This window comes from Hemitrygon akajei, chromosome 5, assembly GCF_048418815.1.
Source record: "Hemitrygon akajei chromosome 5, sHemAka1.3, whole genome shotgun sequence".
In the NCBI taxonomy this organism is placed as follows: domain Eukaryota; kingdom Metazoa; phylum Chordata; class Chondrichthyes; order Myliobatiformes; family Dasyatidae; genus Hemitrygon; species Hemitrygon akajei.
The window spans coordinates 174,458,896-174,482,232 of record NC_133128.1 but is presented as its reverse complement, the minus strand read 5'-3'; the positions used below and the strand labels follow the sequence as shown (position 1 = coordinate 174,482,232).

Sequence of the window (23,337 nt, the reverse complement as noted above, 5' to 3'; positions counted from 1 at the left end):
CCTGGATTCTAGTTCACATTACGATGTAGTCCAGGATTCTGGTCGCCCCCTTTTTTTGCTGCATTTTGGGCATTTTTGAATCAGAGCATCCTGCAGATAATGAACACTGAGCTGAACTGAAATTATGCCTGGACCCTTTCAATTTCTTGTTTTATATTCTGCATTTATTGCTCAATGTTTTTATTACCATTTACATGATCTGTTTCTTCTCGCATGGTGGGGGAGGGTTGATGTTTTTCTTTGAATGAGTTCCATGCTTTTACTTTTTGTGTTTCGTGGCTGTCTGTGAGGAAGACGAATCTCAGGGTTGTATACTGCATACACCTTGATAATAAGTGTACTTCAAACCTTTGAATTTCTTAATGGTTAACAATTACTAATGGCTAATATTTCTGAGATGTCATCAATCTAATCTTTTAAATGTTGTTTCCTATTTGCATCATATTTCAAATCTGTTCAGTAACTATTTGTGACTAAAACTTCTTTGATGAGGAAACAGGCACACGTACATTCAGAGTTACAAATCCATGTGAGTTTAATGAATTCAAAATCCTGATTCTGGTTGGAACTGTAAACATTATGGTTCTGCTTTGGTGTTTGTTCCATGCCTACCTTAATTACTTAATACGTATATGCTTCCACAATATTTTTTGAAGTAACATGTTTTATAAAACTCTTGCTGCATCGACAGGCTTCAAAAACAGATATAATTTATAAACAAATCATGTGAATTAGCAGCAAGAGTAAACCACAAGCCTGCTCCACCAATTAAGCCCAAGGCTGATTTGACAGTAGCCTCAACTCTAATCTTGGCTACCCATGATAACCAATGATATTCTTCCTTATCAAGTTTCTATTAACTTTTGCCTTAAAAATATTCAAAGACTCTGCTTTCACAGTTCATTGAGGAAGAGAGTTCCAATGAATCCTGAGATAAAATATTTTGTCTCATTTTTGTCTGAAATGGTGACCCCTTATTTTTAAGCAGTAACCCCTAGTTTCAGATACTCCCACAGACAAAGCATTGCATCACCCTTGCAAAGAATCTTTGGGATTTTACATGCTTCAATCAAGTTCCCTGTCTCGCTTCTCGGCTGAGTGGATAAAAGCCTAACCTTTTCAACCGTTCCTCATTTGAAAGCCCACCCAAGCATGGGCCCAGTAAACATTTGCTTCCAGTGCATTAAAATCCTTAAGTAAGGATACAGCACACCGATTGGAGTCTCATCAATGCTCAATAATAAATGAAGCACTAATTTTGTATTTGATTCCTCTAGCAATAAATTATTATGTTCAGTTAGCTTTCCAAATTACTTGCAGTATCAGCATAACTTTTTGTGAATTTGCATATATGATTCAATATTATGAATCATATATGGGGCAACCCAGACTGGTCTAGCTCTCAGAAATCAGAAATATCTCAAAATATAGATAAAATAATTTATTATTTTTATGCCAAAATTGATTATTTCTCACTTTCCAGATATATTCTAATCATCAGATCTTTGTTCATTTATTTAACCTGTGTCCTTCGTTTGTCCTTTTCATAACTAAATTTCTACTTTGTGTCATCTGTAACTTTTGCAACCATATCTTCTCAACCAACTGTAAAATCATTTATTTAAATAGGAACATCTTATTACACCTTATCAACAAAAAATTAACCATATTTTCCTATTTTCTATTACTTGTTATCTAGCAAATCTTTTCCTAGCCAAATTGTTAACTACTATACTGAGTTTTTACTTTCCCCAATAACTTTTGGTGCAACACCTTCTGGAGAGAGTAAAAGTCTGATAATCTGCAAACGAATCATTTGGAACTCAATGGTTTGGAACCTAGTGCACCAGATGATGACCGCGGTACGCCCCAACCACATGCCCCAGTTCCCAACACCTAGTTCTGTAGACTGCATTTCCTTGAAACTTACTAGGTTTATTTAAATGTTACTGAGTAATAGCTTTTAAACAAAGTGAATTAAAATGTGTTAGAGCATTAATAAAATAACTTTTGATTGCCCAGAATGTCTGCTATAGCAGCAGCAACAACTTGGCAGATTAACATAGGCTTACTGTATGGTACATCCACTGATTCCCTTTTCATCCACAATGGACATTACTTCATAGTTTTTATAAGATGGAAGATGGCCACTTGGCTCTCAAAGCAATCACATCAATTCCATTTTCTCACTTATTTCCCTGCAGCCTATTCGTTTGCATATGCCAATCAACTTCACTTAATTAGAACCACAGAACATTACAGCACAGAAACAGGCCTTTTGGCCCTTCTTGGCTGTGCCGAACCATTTTTCTGCCTAGTCCCACTGACCTGCACCTGGGCCATATCCCTCCAAACCCCTCTCATCCATATACCTGCCCAAGTTTTTCTTAAATGTCAAAAGAGAGCCCGCATTCACCACTTCATCTGGCAGCTCATTCCACACTCAATTCTCCTCAATTCACACACTTAATTCTCTTACCATTTACTCCAGGGGTTATTGATAGTGACCAATCAAGGTTTCAACTAGTGCTCCTTGCTGTACTTCTCTGACACACCATAAAATTATCAAACAAGGCCATCTTTATTTTGCCAGATTATTTCTCTCATTGCATGGCAATCTTTAATAAAAGCTTCTAAAAATCCCTCTGTGACAGATGCTAAATTAACTGGACTTCCATTTTCTGCTTTTTGTCTCTCTCCCTCCCTTCTTGAAAAAGTAGTTACATCTGCTATATCTCTAATCTAATAGAAACATCCTTAAATCTGGGGAATTTTTCAAAAATTAAACTTATGCATCAACAATCCCAATATTCCCTCCAATTAAGACCCTTTAGCACCCAGAAAAATGTGAGCCTCCAGGTACCAATAACTGCATTTATTTATGGATTATAATTGTTCTGAACTTTTTTTTTTATCCCTTCCAGTCCTCGATTACAGATATTTCTGTGATGTTGTCAGTATCCTCTAAATTGAAGACTGATACAAAATAGCTATTTAATTCATCTAATTGTTTTTACACTAATAATTCCTTCATCTTACTTTCTTTAGGACCAACATTCAGTTTGTTAACACTTACCTTTTTATAATCTTACACTTATTTATTTATAGCTAGTTTTACTTCTAATACTTCCATCCTTACTAATCTTTGCTTCTGTTATAAGAGCTCTTCCAGTTTTAAAATCTTAAGTTCTTAAACTGCTAAATGTTCACTAAGTTGCCCACATGCAAGTGGGATAACTTGGGTGGATTTGGAGGGAATGTGGCAAGGATAAGTTAGTACAGAGTTAATTTGGTGTTTGTTGGTTAGCATGAACTCTGTTGGCCAAAGGGCCTGTTTCTGTGCATTAAGACTACAACACTCCGATTTCTTCACAGATTGATACAGTTAGATTAAAAGCAGCTGCTGAACCACAGTGCAAAGAAAGGATTACTCTGACAGTTGAAGTTGTAATTGCAATAGGAGATTTTCTGAATACGTCATCTGGGTAACAGTAGGTATAGCAGAAAATGGCTGGGCGGAAAGGCAAGAAAAGCATAGGTGACAGCTCTCAGAAACAAAGAACCCTGTGAGCAGAGAAGGTACAGTTAGGTAGAGTAATGGAATTAGAAAAAGAAGCCAGTTAGGATTTACATATGAAAATGTTAGATTCACTTCTGAGACTCTAATTACATTAGCAAAGTCAGGTTTAACAGCTGGGTGGGATCTTGTGCTGAATAAATGGCAAACTGGCAATGTTTGAGTTTGACATAAACAAATGTGGAAGGAGGAAATGGTGCTGGAAGATGTGGTCTGTAAGACTAGCCCTCAGTAGGCAGAGGGTAGGTGAGGTACCAGAATGGGGCATTTTGGGTTCTAATTCAAATGGGCGAATGGGTGAACCATTTAGACAATATATCTGCAAGTGTATACAGAGGAAGTTCAGCTTACAAAAAGGCTAAACAAACTTTAGAATAATCATGGTCTGATAACAAATGATGGTTAAACCCAGCATCTTCTCTGAAATATGAGAACATGCAGCATACAACTGTAATGAAGATTTGAAAATGAGACTGCAATTATGTTTTAAGAACCAGAGCACAATGTGTGGCATTATGCAATATCAAATGAAACCAAACAATCCCAGTCATATTAGATATTCATCAAAGCCACATAAAAGCAAAGAAATATAAACTTAGCTCATGCAGGAATTTCCCTTTCACTAAAGCTTGCAAAAAGTTGTCTGTGAAGTTATCTACACCTGCTTCTGCAAACATGAAACTAACTTTGATAATCTGGCAGTTCTGCAAAATAGAGAAAAGGGGGAAAAAGCAAAAGAAACAAGCTCTGATTTGCACTGCCAATGCAGCCGTAACAGCTGTAAATAGTAAACCCACTGCCAAGTTCACAGGTAGCTTGAACCACTGCCAGTTTAACCACAGCAATCAGCAGAAATACGAAGTAAAATGATTACTGGTGCTCACAATTACGCTCACCAGAAAAATGAAATATAAAAATAAAAAATTCAGTCAGACTAGCAATTTCTATATTAAATTCTTAACTCAGATCCAACCAGCCCTGTGCAAAGTCATGCTGACTGTCCAAAAGTTCAGAAATCTTATCCATAAGACTTTTCCAGTAACTTCTCTACCACCAACATAAAAAATCACCTGTCTATGGTTTCCAGCATTATCTCCACTTCTTTCTTGTACAATTGAGTAACATAGCTACTTACCAGTCCTCCACGACCTTCCCTGTGGCTAGAAGACATAAAAATCTTGGTCAAGGCCCCAGCAAGAGGGCCCGGTCAAGGCCTCTTGCCTCTCAATAATCTGGGTACTTAACCACCTTAATGTTCTTTACAAGACTCAACACCACCTCCAGAACATTCCATACTGATCTCCCGATTGTCCTCATCCATTTACTTGCTAAATATTGATGCAAGTTACTAATTTAGAACTTCTCCCACATTCTTCACCTCAAAGCACACGTTCCCTCCTTTATCCTTGAGTGGTCCAACTTCTCTCCAGTTATACTCTTGCTCTTGGTAAGTGTATAGAATGCCTTGGGATTCTCTTTATTCCTACTTGCTGTTTCATAGCCCCTCCTTGTTCTCTTAATTCCCTTCTTGAGTTCCTTACTGGCTTCTTTATAATCGTCAAGGGCTCTGGTTGTTTCTGTCTTCCTAAACCTTACACCTGCATTCCTTTTCCTTCTGCAACCGAGGGATAGTGGACCACGTGGATTGTGGATTCATTTAATTTAAAACCATGTTTGGCATAGACATCATGGATTGAAGAGCCTCTTCCTGTGTTGTTCCAGTTTTTACGGCATTCAATATGATGACTGCTAATCTTTAACCTCAATACAACTGTAACTCCATATCCCTTAATTCCCTTAACAGCTAAAACATTAATTGATGCTTTGAATAGAGTAAGACCATCAGATGTAGGAACAGAATTAGGCTATTTGGCCCATCAAGTTTGCTCTGCCACTTTATTCTGGCTGTTCCAGTTTTCCTCTCTGCCTTCTCCCTGTATCCCTTCACACCCTTACCAATCAAGAATCTATCAACCTCTGCTTTAAAGACTTGTCCTCCACAGCTGCCTATGGCAATTAATTCCACAGATTCACCACTCTCTGGCTAAAGAAATTTCTCCTCATCTCCATTCTAAAAGGATGCCCGCTATTTTGAGTTTTTGTCCTCTGGTCTCAGACTCCCCCACCATAGGAACCCTCCTCTCCACATTCACTCTATCAAGGACTTTCACCATTAGGTAGGTTTCAATAAGGTCACCCCCATTCTTCTGAATTCTAATGAATACAGGCCCAGAGCCATCAAACGCTCTTCATATGACAAGGCATTAAATCCTGCCAACAACTGAGCCACCATACCCAAGGGTAGAGAATACCAAAGTTTCATTAACCCTTGGGTAAAGATATTCTTTCTCATCTCTGTCCTGAATAGCAATGCCCTTATTTTAAGTCTGTTACCTCTACTCCAGCCAGGGGAAACAATATCCCTGTAAAAAGGCCAGTAATATCATGAAGGATCCCACTCACCTAGGTCATGGATTGTTTGTCCCACTCCCATCAAGAAGGGGCTACGGAGGCCAGGGTCACCAGACTTAAAAACAGCTACTTTCCCCAAGAATTCAGGCTGACCAACACTTCCACCCACCACTGCTACTTTATCATTTCCTGCCAGGGACACCTCATGTATTTACGCTCCTGTGCCAAACGTCATGCTTTGTGCATACAATCTATGTAAATAAGCTACCCTATGCATTTATATTTATTATGTATTTTTATTATTGTGTTCTTTATCTAATTGTGTTTTTTGTGCTACATTGGATCTGGAGTGACAATTATTTCATTCTCCTTTACACCTGAGTGCTAGAAATGACACTAAACAATACTGAATTTAAATAATCTTGTATTTACTCTGTAGTTACTTTTTCAGCCTAGTACGCTTAAACTCTTCAAATACAACAAATACGCCAGCTCAGGATTCAACCTACTGCACTCTGTCTCTCTTGGCTCTGTTGGGTAACCAGACTTAAGCTCACTTCTCCGGTAGTGTCTCAATACGGGCTTATATGATTAGAATAAGATAACTCTGCACTTGCCCTAATCGTTTGCTCTGGTTACATGATAATCCTCAGTGATTCACGAACTCCTTTTAATACATCACCATGAAAAAAAGCCTTGCTTTTCTCGTGTTTCTACCAAAATGGAAGACCCTACATTATCTTTTTACCATGCCCTTTCCCATTCACTCATTTTCCCACACCAGTTTTGTATCATCAGTCAACCCAGAAACCTTACATTGAATTCCTTCATCCAAATTGTTAATGTAGATAGTGAAAAGCTAGCATCCCAGCACCAATCACTATGCACATTAGTAGTCAGTCCATTAACGAATCCTCAAAGTTTTATTCCCAACACTTTGCATTGTCATTCAGTTTAATAATTTAATGCATGGCACCTAATTGTAGGCTTTCTATCAGTGCAAAAATGCCAGATCAACTGGTTTGCTCTTATTTATTTTGCTATTTAGAGTACAATCTCAAAATAAGATCTCTAACAGAGTTTTCATATGTGACTTCTATTTCATAAATCAATGTTTACTCTGCCCAATCCCATTATCACTTCTTTACTAATACATTCGAACATCTTCCCTCATACTGACATTGGACTAACTGGTTGATAACTTCCTATTTTCTCTCACCTTCTTTTCTAAACTGGCAAAAGAAATGCCGCAAAGTAATTTATAGGAACATTACGACACAACAAGCTTTTGTTGAGTAGAGGTTAGGGCTCACAATCAAAAGGTTTTTGAATAAGCAGATTTTAAACAGGATGGAAGAGAAGTAAAGACATTTTGTGAACCGCGCACGGAAGACCCTTGGGAGATGAAGAGTGGTAAATGTACAAAGGGATTGCCCCGAATCAGTTCCTGGTATTTTTATTTCCCCCAATGTAGATGAATGACTTGGAGGCATAGACAGTTGTGAGAATAGCAAAGTGGCGTAGGCTGGATAAGTGGGTGGGTAGAAGGCAAGTGAAATTCAATGCAGAGAGCTGTAAGGTATTAAGTTTTGGTCAGAAAGATGAGAAGGAACAAAATACAAACAGAAGGACAAGAGTAGGGAGGTTTACAAAAAAGCTGGATGAACTCAGCAGATCAGGCAGCATCCGTTGAAAGAAGCAGTCAACGGATGCTGCCTGACCTACTGAGTTCATCCAGCTTTTTTGTACATCTTGATTTGACAACAGCATCTGCAGTGCACTTTGTGTTTAGTAGGGAGGTTTAGGTGCTTAGTTTGGTGAAGGTGTCAGGGCAGACTGAGATGGTTCAAAAATCTTGTACTTTATGATTAAAGGAACAGAGTACAAGAGCATATAAGTGTTGGTGAACCATATAAATTAAAAATTATTGGTTTAGCCACAACTTAACTATTTCATCTGTTTGGGTACCACCATAGTAGGAAAGGCATGCAGGTGCAAAAATTATTTCAGAAATGAGGAACTTGCGCTTAGCCACACAATCATGAATGGGGGGGAGGAGAGAAGAGAGAGAGAGGAGAGAGGGGAGAGAGGTGAGAGAGGGGAGAGGGAGGGGGGGGGAGAGAGAGGGGGAGAGAGGGGAGCGGGAGAGGGAGGGAGAGAGAGGGAGGGGAGGGGAGGGAGAGAGGGGACAGGGAGGGGAAGGGAGAGAGAGGGAGGGAGAGGGAGAGAGAGAGGGGGAGAGAGGGAGAGAGAGGGAGAGAGAGGGGGAGAGAGGTGAGAGAGGGGAGCGGGAGAGGGAGGGAGAGAGAGGGGAGCGGAAGGGGGAGGGAGAGAGAGGGAGAGGGAGGGGAGGGGGATGGGGAGAGGGGGAGGGAGAGGGAGAGGGAGAGAGAGGAGAGAAAGGGGAGGGAGAGAGGAGAAAGAGGGGGGAGAGAGAAGAGAGGGAGGGGGAGGGGAGGGAGAGAGAGAGGGAGAGGGAGACGGGGAGAGGGGGAGGGAGAGAGAGGGGGAGAGAGAGGGAGAGAGAGAGAGGGAGGAGAGAGAGAGAGAGGGAGAGAGAGAGAGGGAGAGAGAGAGAGAGAGGGAGAGAGAGAGAGAGGGAGAGAGAGGGGGAGAGAGCAGGGGGAGGGGAGGGAGAGAGAGGAAGAGGGAGGGGGATGGGGAGAGGGGGAGGGACGGGGAGAGGGGGAGGGACGGGGAGAGGGGAGGGAGGGAGAGAGGGGGAGGGAGAGGAGAGAGAGAGGGAGAGGGAGGGAGAGAGAGGGGGGAGGAGGAGAGAGAGTGGGAGAGAGAGAGAATGAGAATCTTCAAGGTCCTTGGTGTCATCATCTGGGCCTAGCACGTTAATGCAATCACAAAGAAAGCACACCAGTGGTTCTACTTCACTAGGAGTTTGAGGAGATTTGATAAATCACCAAAGTTTCTTGCAGATTTCTGCAGATGTACAGTGGAGAGTATTCCTACTGGCTGCATCACAGCCTAGAATGGAGCCTCCAATCCACAGGATCACAAGAGACTACAGAAGATTGTAGACTCAACCAGTCTGAAGATGGCCACAAACTTCCCTGCCATTGAGGTAAGCATCCTTCATTAAAAACTCACTATCTGGGACATGCTTTCTTCATGTTACTACCATCAGGAGAGAGGTACAGAAGCCTGAAGACCCACACTCAAGATTTTAGAACAGCTTTTCTCCCCTCTACCATTAGATTTCTGAACAGTCCACAAACCCAAGAACAAGCATTTACACTATCTATTTAATTTTGCAACTTACAGTAATTATGCCCAAAAAATCAACAAATTTCACAACACATATCAGTGATAATAAACCTAATTTTGATTCGGATTCTATTGTATATTATACAAAGGCATCTAAATCATCAAAGCTCTATAAAGGAAGATAAGACATCAAGCAGAAACTGGTGATAGAAACACACATTTAATCAGTACTGTTTTTGCAAACTCCTTTTTCAACTCCACCATAATTTTTTTGTGATACACAAATAATCTCCAGATCTAGGCCTGCTAATGATCTTTATCCAAAATGCAGGTACATAAAAAAGTTAAATAAATATTGTAAAATGTTATCTTTTCATAGATTATTATTAATCTTTAATTCTTCCTGTAAAATAATTTAAAGATTACATCAGTAGAAACACAGAAAACTGTAAGCAACAAAATTATCAATGCTACACCAATTAAGAAAAACATCAAAGTATCCTTTTAATCCATTCACAAAAAGTATTATATTTGTTTCTTCATGAAATTGATAATCAACTGATAATGAACAATAAATGTACTGCATTTCCAAGGGCAGCTATATAAATTATACTTCAATTAAAGTAATCCCCAATCACCTAACATTTGGCTAAATGAATGACAAACCAGTACAACATATTTTGTTGCATAAGATTATACTATGTACCAAATTTTGTTTAGGTTTGAAACTCAAATGCATCAGTAAACTGCCATGCAGTCTGTAGTATGTGGTGCACATACCTGTTGTTGCAGACACTAAATCACACTCAAACTGTGGGCTCATTAAAACTAATAGTACATATTGACATCATTGTCTGTATTAACCATGGGCAGTGAATTGGCTGGAGAAGCCTGCAATCAACCACCTCCAGTACAATTTAATAGCAGGCAACAATTTTTTTTTCAACGAGAGTTCATCAGAGAACAACATTAATACTGCCAGTCTTGATTGTCCATTGCAGAGGTTACAGCGCATTTGCTGAACCTCAAACCCTATTACTGGTTCTCCCACAGCACTCTTAGATCCTAAATTTTCTCAGAACTTCAAAGGAGGCAGTTTGGTCTATCAAATCTATGTCATAAGATTCCCAGCAGTCCCATTCCTTGTATCGTAATTTTCTCACATGACTTTAGGCAGAGAGTCTCAGCACTTTGACAGAGTGAAGATAAAGGATGACATAAGGTGAACAATCAAGTGAACCTCTTGATCCAGGAAAGTTCTTGAATGTGTCTGCTGGAGTAGTCATCAAACAATGTATACTTCTCTCTAGTAAAGAGTCAAGGTCAAGGTGAGGTAAGATGACCGGGTAGCAAGTGTAAAAAATTGAAACACTTCCTTTTACTGTTGGATGGCTGAAAACAATTGAAACAAACTCAGCTGGGAGTAAGGTGCTATTGGTCAGTCAGAGTGGAAATTACCCTGAAATGTGATTTCTGACTGGATCCAGAATTACCAGCACAAAGAGATGCAAAAAGGATTACTCCAAAATATGTATGAAGGCACCTGATAAGCTGTGTTCTGCATTCATATCCACAATGACCTGCCCTGTAGGCTAGAAGTGAAGAAATAAACAACAAAGCAAAGTGATATCTGTCATACAGACCACTGAAGCTTGGTCAGAATTTTTTTTTAAGTGCACACACCAGTCATTATTACCAGAGTTTATATTTGGGATATTTAGAAAAAGTGTGTGGGAAGCTGTAATATCTTCAGAAACAGTCAAAAATATGCACTAAAATTTTGAGGCTTTAATGTTTTTTTTAAAAAAATACTTGGATGTCATAGCTCTGCAATGGCCATAGAAAGAAAATAAGCAAGCAACAAAACAATATAATGTCTATGACATAGGCGGTTGAAGATTGGTCATAATTTTTTTTTAAAGTATGTGCATGGAGACTAATGCATGGGACTAATCTGATCAATAAAAATTTGTTTTCAGACGTAATAATGGGCATTCATTATGACTGAAAAATAATCTTTATTGAAAATCTATAAAACCTCCTTCTCCTTTGAAATTCCAAATGCAGTAGGCTAAAATCTTCATTCTGTAACATTGCTTTTCTTGGAAACCCAGATGCATCTCAACTCCAATCTGAAGTTTACAGTCCGAGGTCTGGAGGATGGGTCCCAAAATGTTGATTGTCCACGGCCCTCCAGAGATACTGTCTGAACAGCTGAGTTCCCTCCAGATCAGCATCGGCAGTCTTTCTTGTGCCTCCAAGTTCGCAATGGCTGTCCATTGCCGCAGACGTGTGAGCTGTACCTTCACAGTTCTCAATAATGAGCTGAGCTTGCTAATATCGAACCACCAATACAAAATTGCTGTACTTGGATAGTATTCACGGCATACAAAAATATTGCAGAGATCAAGGGGTGAATGCTTGGTCAGCCTGCAAAAGCTGGCTGCTTATTACAGCTCCATGAAATTTATGAGCCCCCAGTTGTGCCGCTCTCAGCAGCCATTTGCGAAGAAGGTAAGGGTGGTGGTGGCACAGCGGGAAGGAGGGAAGTCAGCCTGAACTAAGCACCCCTCGACTTCCCTAGTTTCTTTTCTTCCTCAAACTTGCAGTGGCTTTGATATCTCGTTGCTTCCTAGGATGTGAGAGGCAGCCAAAGGCATCGCTTTGTTTGGGAGAATGGACAAGGGATCTTCAGCCTGTCATCATGCCAAATGATGACAGTGAGTTAACAACAATGTAAACAGCAGATGTCTCACAGGCCACAGGATCCAAAAGCCAGCTTGCAGAAGTGGCAATTCCGCATAGCACACATTTCAAATAAGCATTAACACCCTCCATAGTGCCACTTACTCAGAATTGCTACAGAAAATTACATTATTTATGCTGTGTTTGAAATCTTATTTATATCTAGCACCCTACCTAATTCTTCATGTGCTTTTCATGTCTGGCATGCAGAATTTAAAAAAACATTTAAAAAAAGGGTAAAACAAAGAGGCCTTAACCTAGAAGCCTGTGGGATTAATGGAAGATTGGAAAGAAGAATTTCTGTTCATGACAAAAAAGATAAATTCCTTCTATTTGCAGTTGCACACAGTATTTAGAAAGCCTTTTTGTACTGATAAACTTCATTTTATAAACTGGAAATCATACTATATATAGTGTTTTTATATACCTTTCAACAAAGTCTTCAAAGTGGATACGATGAGAATAGCCTTGTGCACGAATGTGTATTGTTTCCAAGATGCCTGTGTACCGCAGTTGAAGCAATACTCTTTCTTCAAAGAATTTTCCTGCTTGTCTATCGTCATTGGGTTTGATGCAACGGACAAAATGAGGCTGTCCAACCACCATCTTTGACAGGAGATCCATCAATGAATACTGTCAAACGGAAAAGTAAACTGAAGAACTATTTGCTGACTGATCATAGACAGGGCATGTACAAACTGAAGAAACCTTGTAACAACTTTTGATGGCAATTACCAAGCGTAACGTGAAGATTTTTACTCCTCACGTATGTGAAGGATGTAAGAAATAAAAGTCAATTCAAATTGAAATACCTGATGCCCATGAGGAAAAGCTGGAACAAAATAAGTAACTCTTTTCCTGCTGTCAGCATACAAGAAAATGTCAGTTGGATGCAACCTGTTCCCTTAAAAAGATTACTAAAGGGGTCCTTGAGCCTTTTAAATGCAATGCTGCCTGAAGTTTTAACCACTAATTTTTAGCTAATTGCTCAAGATTATTTTTTTTCTTGGCAACATTAGAACTATTTAATTATTTTGTTTTACAATTTAAAAATATTTCATGATATATCTGTAATTCCAATTCTTTAACAAAATATTTCAGTCAAATTTTTAGACAATAGTTGGAGAATAGAGCTAAAAAAACAAAAGCAGATGCACAACATTAAATTCTATAAACTGGCCCAAATCAGCAGTTGAACATAACAGTACACTTCTCAGTGTACCCCCAACAGCAAATGCATGCTCCCTTTTAAGCCTCACTAAAAATCTGGGTTCTTGAAATTAAGAGAATTTTACATTTACGATGATTGCTAACTTAGTTAATAATCTTACCCTAAAATAAGAAGCCACGGTTTGTCTTTTCATGTTTGTTGTTTCCTCGGGATGTCTCATAAGTTCCATTGTATCGACCTGGTTACAGGGCAGAAAAGAAATGTCAGGAAAATGTAAATTAGAAAATAACCTTAACCTCCCAGAACTACTACTTAAATTCAAGGTGATAAAATTAACAATGAAAAAATGCACAGAATCAGCAATTGAGAGCCAATAAAAATAAAAGAAATCAAAGGATACTTGCTTAAAGGCATACTATGTATATTAAACCACAACTCAATTCATATTTTTACTATTAAACCAACATAAAATTTCCCCTTCATATAAAATTCTGTCTTCAGAGTAGCCATATTAACCACACTCTATTAACATTTTGATGATGTTATATTTTTCAAACAACATATTTCATCAAATCTAATGAAGCACTAAAATGAATTGCTTCAGATTATGCTTACACTGCCATCATAAATACTGGCTTGCATTTTTGTTTGCCACGTAAATATATTTAGAACATAGGTATGTGTTTAGTCTTAATGCATAATTTATTGTTATATCATTCCACCTCAGCATAAGAAAGAAATTTAGTCTATTTCTGAACTAATAATTTTTCTGAAGTAATTTCCAAACTATGTATATTACAAATGTACAGTTATTGACAACTTATCTACATAAATACAACATGAAATTGTTTCCTTTTAAATTTGGGAGATTTCATAATATTATATTGGGTAGCAGCAACATTCTAAACTGGAAAGTGATAACACTTAGCTCCTTCTTGTGACTTCCTGTATAGCAAACTCCACAAGATGGCCCAAATGAAGCAAAATAGTGCCATACTTTCCATTCCCGTACAGGTGATTAGAGAGTAAATCATCCCTAATTACTTGAAAATTTAATGACACAGCTTGGGAATAAATCTTCTGTTCATCATAAAAGGAGAGGTACAGAGCATAATTAATGACAGGCGGCAACAGCAAAAATACATAGGAATGGGGTTGATAAGAACGTATTAGTGAATAAACCTTAAGTTTAAAAATGTTCACTATATTTTTTGAAAATGGGGAAATTATTCTAGAAATCATACCTTTTTCAGCTTTCAAGCATGTAAAACTTAATGTACCCAAATTAGTTATTTAAAGACAAATGGATAAAGTAAAATAAATATATGTAATGCATATAAATTTGTCTTCAGCTATTAACTTTGAGTATCAACTTTTCTCAAATAGCAGATGAACACTAACTGAGATTTCAAAACACATTGATTATAAAATACCTAGCTCAAATATTCTTTGACCAAATTATATATTTAAAAAAGGACTGAAATTTCATTTGTCTCATTAAAATTCCTTTTTTTTGTAAAATAATTCAGGTAAAATGAAGCTTGCATTCTGCAATAATCCATAACCAATTACACAGAAAATGTCATAATGGTAGAATTACAGTAATTTATCAAGTTCTATAAATCGGCAAGTAAAATTGTATTTTCATACAAAATGTACTCAAAATTGACAAGATAGTTGAAATACTGAATTGGAACTGGAATACTGGAAATAGATGTGTTGATGCTTCAAAATTTATACTCTCAAAGGATACCAATCTGTAGTGAAAAAGGATTCAGATTTGAGTTTACCTTCTGGAAGTTTATAGGTTATTTCTCCACTTACTTCTCTGTCTTTTGATTATAAATGTATTGATCATTTAGATGCTCAACTTGATTTTCACTTGTAACAAAAATTTAAAGCAAAATCCAAATTCCAGGGCATTATTGTCATGGTGACAGGGCCATTTGGCAGAAAGGGGAGTTGAATGGCAAAATATCAGTAGGCCTCAGTAAAATTGTACAATATTGAGAGAACATTTTCATTGTTTGAGTCTCACATCATTATTGATATTCAATGGAATTGGGACTTGGGAGACCATAAATAAGAGATAGATGAAAGGAATTAAGTCCTAGAGATTGTAATTAATAGTTCTGACAGGGTGGAATCATTGGCACATTTAGCATCAGAGGATTTTGGTATGGTGGCAATTCTGATGAGACAGAGAAATAAAGCTTAGGTCCTTTATTTGTTTAATTTATGAATGGTGCTGAAATTTTTCTATGTGGCTGTGAAGCTGCTGCAAGTACGTTTTTCACTGCACCTGTGTATACATGTACTCCAGTCCGACACTGAAGCTTGGTCAGCAGTACCACTCATGGTTCCACATTCAGTTAACCTGTCGTTCCTTGGAAGATAATATTTAGGATTGGATTGCATGAATGCAGTTTGCCTTGATGTTGGGGAAACAAATATTGGAGCAGAGACTATCTATTTCATTCCAATTTAGGTGTCCAATCTGCACTTACAAAGGGGCTGTTACATCCCTCAATTGCAGGTATAGTTTTATAGATCTATACCAAATGTGGTCAGGGCACACATCTGACTCAATGTACATTCAACTTACTTCCTGAAAGTGTATATATATTTTAATAAATGATCTGGGTCAATTGTTAAGGAGTTTTGGTAAAAACTATCTGGGAAAATTAGCAATGCAACTAAAGATTCTAAACTCAATACTATCCTAAGAATAATAATGCTTTCTCATGTTCTACGTGATTAGTAACAGGACTACAGAAAGGCAGATTTTGTAAATTACTACTGTACTTCTTGCAGTATTTAAAATATTGTATAATAAAAGTCACCTTGTTGCCGTTCTTACCTTCAGTAAGTACTTAGGAGACTGTATGCGAAGAATAAATAAAATAAAAGATAGCCATCAATAACTCAAGAAAATGGATTTCATTCAAGAAATAAAGCAAGAGAGTATTAACGTTGTAAGCCTAAAAGGTAAATGCTGAAAGTTGGCCATTTCTACATAACGCCAAGTTGTTTCAAACCCACTTTTCATTTATTTTCTTGTAACTCTTGTAATTTCCACTGAGAAACAAGTTGGAATAAACTATAAATAAAAACACTATATCCCTCTAACTATCTACATTGAGCCATAACATCAAAGCACCGGAACTCATCACATGACCAAAGAAATACCAGACTTTCTGATTAGAACTGGAGTGAGGTTCATTATTTAGTCTCTCACATCATAGTGTGAATGCAATCACCAAAGAGGTTTTTTTTATTCTGAATCACACTTATTTCTCACAGCTTGTATTATTCTTTTTCTTGAAATCTTAGAAATATTTCTACACATCATAATATTACTATGAGCTAATTTATTTTAAACATCACTCTAAATGGCACCAGCCTGATGTGAAGGCTACAGTAAATGTTTGCTGTCTTAGTGTACGTACATATTGGCTTTGTGCTGCCTGTGTTCATTGATTGGCTTAACTTCAGTTGTATCCTTTGAAGATAGAGTAGCTAGAGGGGTAAGTACAAGTCCTGGTGACTCACACCATAAGATGCAAATGAAGAGCATAAAAACTAAAACCTTTGATATAAATGTAAATGCAAAATGCAAGATAACAAATTAAAATTAATCAATTATAAACTTTACTATAACTACTTAATAGTAAACATTTTCATTCCAGTTGGATCAACGGCTGGTTAAAGTTTAAATTAATTGCACACAACTGAAAAGAGGAATGAAATCAATTTCATCAATGTCTCTGTTAATAAACTCATAAAACCATTTTACTGTTTCTCAATTCATACATGAAACAAAAACAATTTGTACAATAATTGAAAAGGAAGCACCATTACCAAAATGGGTTTCTTAAACAAGAACAAGTAGCACATTGTTCATTTCGGAAACCTAATTAAAAATAATTCCCTATTTTAAAGAGCCATTTATAAAACAAACAAACCTTGTTCCGGCTTGCATGTAGTTGTGGAGGTAATGATTTAGATGCTGCACTTATTCTTGCTCTTGACTGTGCTAAGTTACCTGGAAGAGGGAAATGTGTTAAATGGTAAATAACCATGTGTAGCACATTCAGGATATGTCAAAGTGTTACTAAGTTTAGCACAAGATGTCCAAATGTTTTTGCTGGCTACATCTTCAGAGGCTAAACTGTGATTAATAGCAATGAAAAGAGCCTTTGAAGAAGGATTGGTGACATCAAAGTCTTAATCCATGGGTGGCAGGATTTTTTTAATTGAGTGGGAAGCATTTTAATGCATTTCAGCAGATTTAAACCATGAATAAACAATAGGCCACAGCAGATATTCCACACACCTTTCAACAAGTACTAAAATCAAGATGAAATTCTCAATTAAAATATGCACAGTGTTTTTGCAGCAGGAAGAAATTTACAAGGATATTTTGAGGATCATGCAACAGGTGACAAGAACCATTCTACATTTTACGTTCCACAGGATTTAGTAAAATTGATTCCACAATGTTTCCTTAGCATATCTTATCATATGCTGTCAAAACAGTATTACTACACATAATAAAGCCAATTCTGATGTGGCTTGAATATTAGTCAAGGCATTGAGTTCAACAGCCAGGAGTTTATGTTGCAGCTTTATAAACCTCGAGTCAGTCTGCATCTGGAGTATTGCATACAGTTCAGTTTGCCCCTTTATTGGAAGGATGTTGAGGCTTTGCAGAGAATGCAGAAGAGGTTTACCAGGATTGCTTAGATTTGAGGGCATAACCTATAACAAGAAGTTGGGACAAACTTAGGTTGTTTTCTCTGGAGTCGTGGCGGCTGAGAGATCTGATAGAGGTTTAAATTCAGAGTAAATTTATTATTGTACATACATGGCTGAGTTTCATATACTTGCTGGCATTCACAGCAGATACAAAGAAACACAATAGAGTGAATGAAAAACTGCACACAACATAGTTGGACTAACAACCAATGTGCAAATACAAAAAAAGAAAAAAACAATAATAAATAAACAATAAATATTGAATGCATGAGCTATAGGGTCCTTGAAAATGAGTCCATAGCTTCTGGAATCAGTTCAGGAGCCTGATGGTTAAGGGGTAATTACTGTTCCTGAACCTGGTGGTGTGGGGCCTACAGCTCCTGTACTTCCTTCCATAAATTATCTTTAAGGCGGGAGGCAGCAAGTTCAAAGGCAAGTTTTTTTTTAACGCAGAGAGTGATGAGCACCTATAATACACTGTCTGGGCTGGTGGCAAGAACAGGTACATTTGGGACTTCTTAAGAGATGTATAGATAGGCACATGAATGTGAGGAAAATGGAAGGATATGGACATTGTGTAGGCAGAAGACATTAGTTCAATGGCCCATTTGATTACTAATTTAATTGGCACAACAAAACACTGTTGGCCAAAGGGTACTGTACTGTTCTATGTTATGTTCCATGAATAGTAATTTAGTTGGCATTTTATTCACTAGAAACATTAAGTGAACATTTATTAGGATGAATGTCATTGGATCACTTCCATTGTTTTGATTTTCTACCTATGGTTTACCAACACTATCTAAAGCTGATATGGAAAGATGATCTTTATGGTTTGAAATATTTCAGACTTTTCCAGTGTGACTTGAACAGCGGCAAGGCGCTTGAAAGTGCACGGTGAAAACTCTGGCCGTTTAACGCATGAACATTCTGACAACCAGTCAGGCCCAGCACCCAACTTTATCAGCTAGAAGAACTATGTAGGTGTTTAACGTTCTTGTAAATGTTCCTAACATTTAAAAACTATTCACAATTGAACACACATTTCAAAGGGTTAAAATCAGAATCAGAATCAGGTTTAATATCACCAGCATATGTCGTGAAATTTGTTAACTTTGTGGCAGCAGTACAATATAATGCATGATAAATATAAAGAAAACTGAATTACAGTAAGTATATATATGTATATTAAATAGTCAAATTAAGGTAAGTAATTCAAAGACAGAAATTTTTTTTAAATTACAACATTTTGAAAAGTAAATATTGATAAACAATATTTAAATGAAGAGTAATGACAAAATAATTAAACTGAACGACGACTTGGGCACTGCAGCAGAATGAACTATTTTCAGGATCCGAGAGGTGATTTCCCCAGTGTAAATGCTAAGGTACCAAACAAAGTGGAGCTCAGCTCCTGCAACAGATGTGATGCCATCTGTCATTTGACAGGATCGACAAAAACTTCTGCATTTGAAAACACGTGTGGAAGTCCAAACTTGCTGCCATTTAAAAGAATAAACACCAGCTTTACTGTGCACCCAATTACCTTAAATGATGCCCACTACCTTTATCCTTTCTTGTGGATTTCTACATTCAAATCCCCGTATGATTGCCATTTATTGTGAAAAACAAAATAAACTTGCCAAGTGCTGAATATCTAGCAGTTAAGTCCCGTCCTTTTTACCTACCGCAGGAGATTTCCGGGATCACTTTGGTAGCAGTATACATTCCACCTCAGACTAATGTAAATCAGGCTTCAGATGATCTGAGCAATGGGATCGAGGAATGACTGTGCAGGCACGTGGACGTCAGTGAGTTAGACCGGCGAGAAGAGTATTAAAAGAAGACAGCTTTATAGAGCGGGAAGCATAAATTGGAAACAGATGTTCTCAGGGAAATGTATGGCAGAAATGTGGCAGATGTTCAGGGGATATTTGCGTGGAGTTCTGCATAGGTACGTTCCAATGAGACAGGGAAAGGATGGTAGGGAAAAGCAATCGTGGTGTACAAAGGCTGTTGAAAATCTAGTCAAGGAGAAAAGAAAAGCTTACGAAAGGTTCAAAAAACTAGGTAATGATAGAGATCTAGAAAATTATAAGGCTAGCAGGAAGGAGCTTAAGAATGAAATTAGGAGAGCCAGGAGGGGCCATGAGAAGGCCTTGGTGAGCAGGATTAAGGAAAACCCTAAGGCCTTCTACAGGTATGTGACGAGCAAGAGGATAAGGCGTGACAGAATAGGACCAATCAAGTGGAAATACACAGTGGAAAAGTGTGTATGGAACTGGAGGAGATAACGGAGGTACGTAATGAATACTTTGCCTCAGAATTCACTATGGAAAAGGACCTTGGCGATTGTACACTCAAAGCTGCTGCGCAGGTTGACTCTGTGGTTAAGAAGGCATACAGTGCATTGGCCTTCATCATTCGTGGGGCTGAGTTTAAGAGCCAAGAGGTGCTGATGCAGCTATACAGGACGCTGGTCAGACCCCACTTGGATTACTGTACTCAGTTCTGGCCACCTCACTACAGGAAGGATGTGGAAACCATAGAAAAGATGATTTACAAGGATGTTGCTTGGATTGGGGAACATCCCTTATGAGAATAGGTTGAGTGAACTCGGCTTTTCTGTTTGGAGTGACAGAGGATGAGAGGTGACCTGATAGAGGTGTATAAGATGATGAGAGTCATTGATCATTAGGATAGTAAGAGGCTTTCCCTAGGGCTGAGAGGGCACTGTTTTAAGGTGCTGGGGAGTAGGTACAGAGGGGATGTCAGGGGTAAGTTTTTTTACGCAGAGTGTTGTGACTGCGTGGAATGGGCTGCCAGCGATAGTGGTGGAAGCGGATACAATAGGGTATTTTAAGAGGCTCCTGGATAGGTACATGGAGCTTAGAAAAATAGAGGGCTATGGGTAACCCTAAGTAATTTCTAAAGTAAATACATGTTCGACACAGCATTGAGGGCCGAAGGGCCTGTTTGAGCTGTAGGTTTTCTACGTTTATTTTATAACATGCACAACACAGCACACCCTAATGCCTTCACCATTGTTTTGGGGGATTTTAACCAGTCCAACCTGAAAAAGATCACTAAGCAATTACCATCAACAAATCACTTGCAATACCAGTGGAAAAAACATACTGGACCATTGTTACACCAACATCAAGAATGCCTACCGTGCTATTCCACGCCCTCACTTCAGGAAGTCTGATCACCTGGCTGTACTTCTACTCCCTGAGTATAGGCAGAGACTGAAGACTGCAGCATCAGTAGTGAAGGCCAAGAAGGTTTGGACAAAGGAAGCACAGGATCACCTACAGGACTGCTTTGAATCAGTGGACTGGACTGTATTCAGGGATTCATCTTTGAACCTGGATGAATATGCTGCAGTTGTTACCGACTTCATTAAAACCTGTGTGGATGAGTGTGTGCCAACAAAGACTTGCTGTACATTCCCAAACCAAAAGCCATTGATGAACCAGGGGGTATGTGGTCTGCTGAAGGCTAGATCTGTGGCATTCAAGTCTGGCAACCCAGGCCTGTACCAGAAAACCTGGTATGATTTACAGAGGGCTATTTCAAGGGTTAAGAGTCAATTTTGAACAAGGTTAGAGGAGACATTGGATGTACGACAATTCTGGCACGATTTGCAAGACATTACTTCCTACAAAGCAAAACCCAATAGCATGAATGGCAGCGATGCTTCACCACCAGATGAATTCAACACATTCTATGCCCGCTTTGAAATGGAGAATATAACTACAGCTGTGAAGATCCCTGCTGTACCTGATGACCCTGTGATCTCTGTCTCAGAGGCTGATGTTAGGCTGCCTTTAAAGAGGGCAAACCCTCACAAGGCAGAAGGTTCTAATGGAGTACCTGGTAAGGCTCTGAAAACCTGTGTCAACCAACTGGTGATAGTATTCACGGACAATTTCAACTTCTCACTGCTATGGGCAGAAGTTCCCACTTGATTCAAAAAGGCAGCAATTATAGTATACCAGTGCCTAAGAAGAATAATGTGGGCTGTCTTAATGACTATCGCCCAGTAACACTCACATTGACAGTGATGAAATGCTTTGAGAGGTTGGTTATGACTAGACTGAACTCCTGCCTCAGCAAGGACCTGGACCCATTACAATTCACCTATTGCCACAATAAGTCAATGGTAGTTGTAATCTCAATGGCTATTCACACAGCTTTAGACCACCTGGACAACATAAACACCTGTGTCAGGATGCTGTTCATTGACTATAGCTCAGCATTTAATACCATCATTCCATAATCCTGATTGAGAAGTTATAGAATCTGGGCCTCTGTACCTCCCTCTGCAATTGGATCCTCAACTTCCTAACCAAAAGATCACAATCTGTGCGATTGGTGATAACATCTCCTCCTCACTGACGATCAACACTGGTACACCTCAGGGGTGTGTGCTTAGCCCACTGCTCTACTCTCTTTATACTCATGACTGTGTGGCTAGGCATAGCTCCAATACCATCTATAAATTTGCTGATGTTACAACCATTGTTGGTAGAATCTCAGATGGTGACGAGAGGGTGTACAGAAGGGAGATATGCCAACTAGTGGAGTGGTGTCACAGTAACAATCTGGCACTCAATGTCAGTAAGACGAAAGAGCTGATTGTGGACTTCAGGAAGGGTAAGACGAAGGAACACATACCAATCCTCAAAGATGGATCAGAAGTGGAGAGAATGAGCAGTTTCAAGTTCCTGGGTGTCAAGATCTCTGAGGACTTAACCTGGTCCCAACATATCAATGTAGCTATAAAGAAGGCAAGACAGCTACTATACTTCATTAGGTGTTTGAAGAGATTTGGTATGTCAACAAATACACTCAAAATCTTCTATAGATGTACCATGGAGAGCATTCTGACAGGCTGCATCACTGTCTGGTATGGAGGGGCTACTGTACAGGACTGAAAGAAGCTGCAGAAGGTTGTAAATCTAGTCAGCTCTTGGGTACTAGCCTACAAAGTACCCAGGACACCTTTAGGGAGCAGTGTCTCAGAAAGGCAGTGTCTGTTATTAAGGACTTCCAGCACCCAGGGCATGCCCTTTTCTCACTGTTACCATCAGGTAGGAGATAAAGAAGCCTGAAGACATCACTTTTTTAAAATATGTATTATTTCTGCTTTTGCACGATTTGTAAGCTATTCAATATACATATACTGTAATTGATTTACTTATTTATTATTTTTTTTCTTCTTTATGTATTGCATTGAACTGCTGCTGCTAAGTTAACAAATTTCACAACACACGCCGGTGATAATAAACCTGATTCTGATTCTGGTGTAAACATTATCTCTCCAAATTAATCCCAAATTTGTTATTATGTTATATAACCAAATGCTGTACTGTTGTGTTTTTGTCTAAATATCTCAAAATCTGACAATAACCAATTACCAGCACTGTAGTTAAGTTCAAGTTAATTGTCA

At 38.4% G+C, this 23,337-nt stretch overlaps 1 protein-coding gene across 2 annotated transcripts in view; it reads right to left on the bottom strand.

Annotated features, from left to right (window-relative positions):
* myo3b (myosin IIIB) overlaps nt 1–23,337 on the bottom strand; it is a 464,201-nt gene that overhangs the window by 186,616 nt on the left and 254,248 nt on the right. For both annotated transcript variants that reach the window (XM_073047270.1, XM_073047271.1), the window contains 4 exons: nt 17,090–17,169; nt 15,985–16,005; nt 13,285–13,362; nt 12,381–12,586 (listed from right to left, as the gene is read on the bottom strand). In XM_073047270.1, the coding sequence (XP_072903371.1) occupies nt 12,381–12,586; nt 13,285–13,362; nt 15,985–16,005; nt 17,090–17,169 (385 nt within the window). The remainder of the gene's footprint in view (nt 1–12,380; nt 12,587–13,284; nt 13,363–15,984; nt 16,006–17,089; nt 17,170–23,337) is intronic.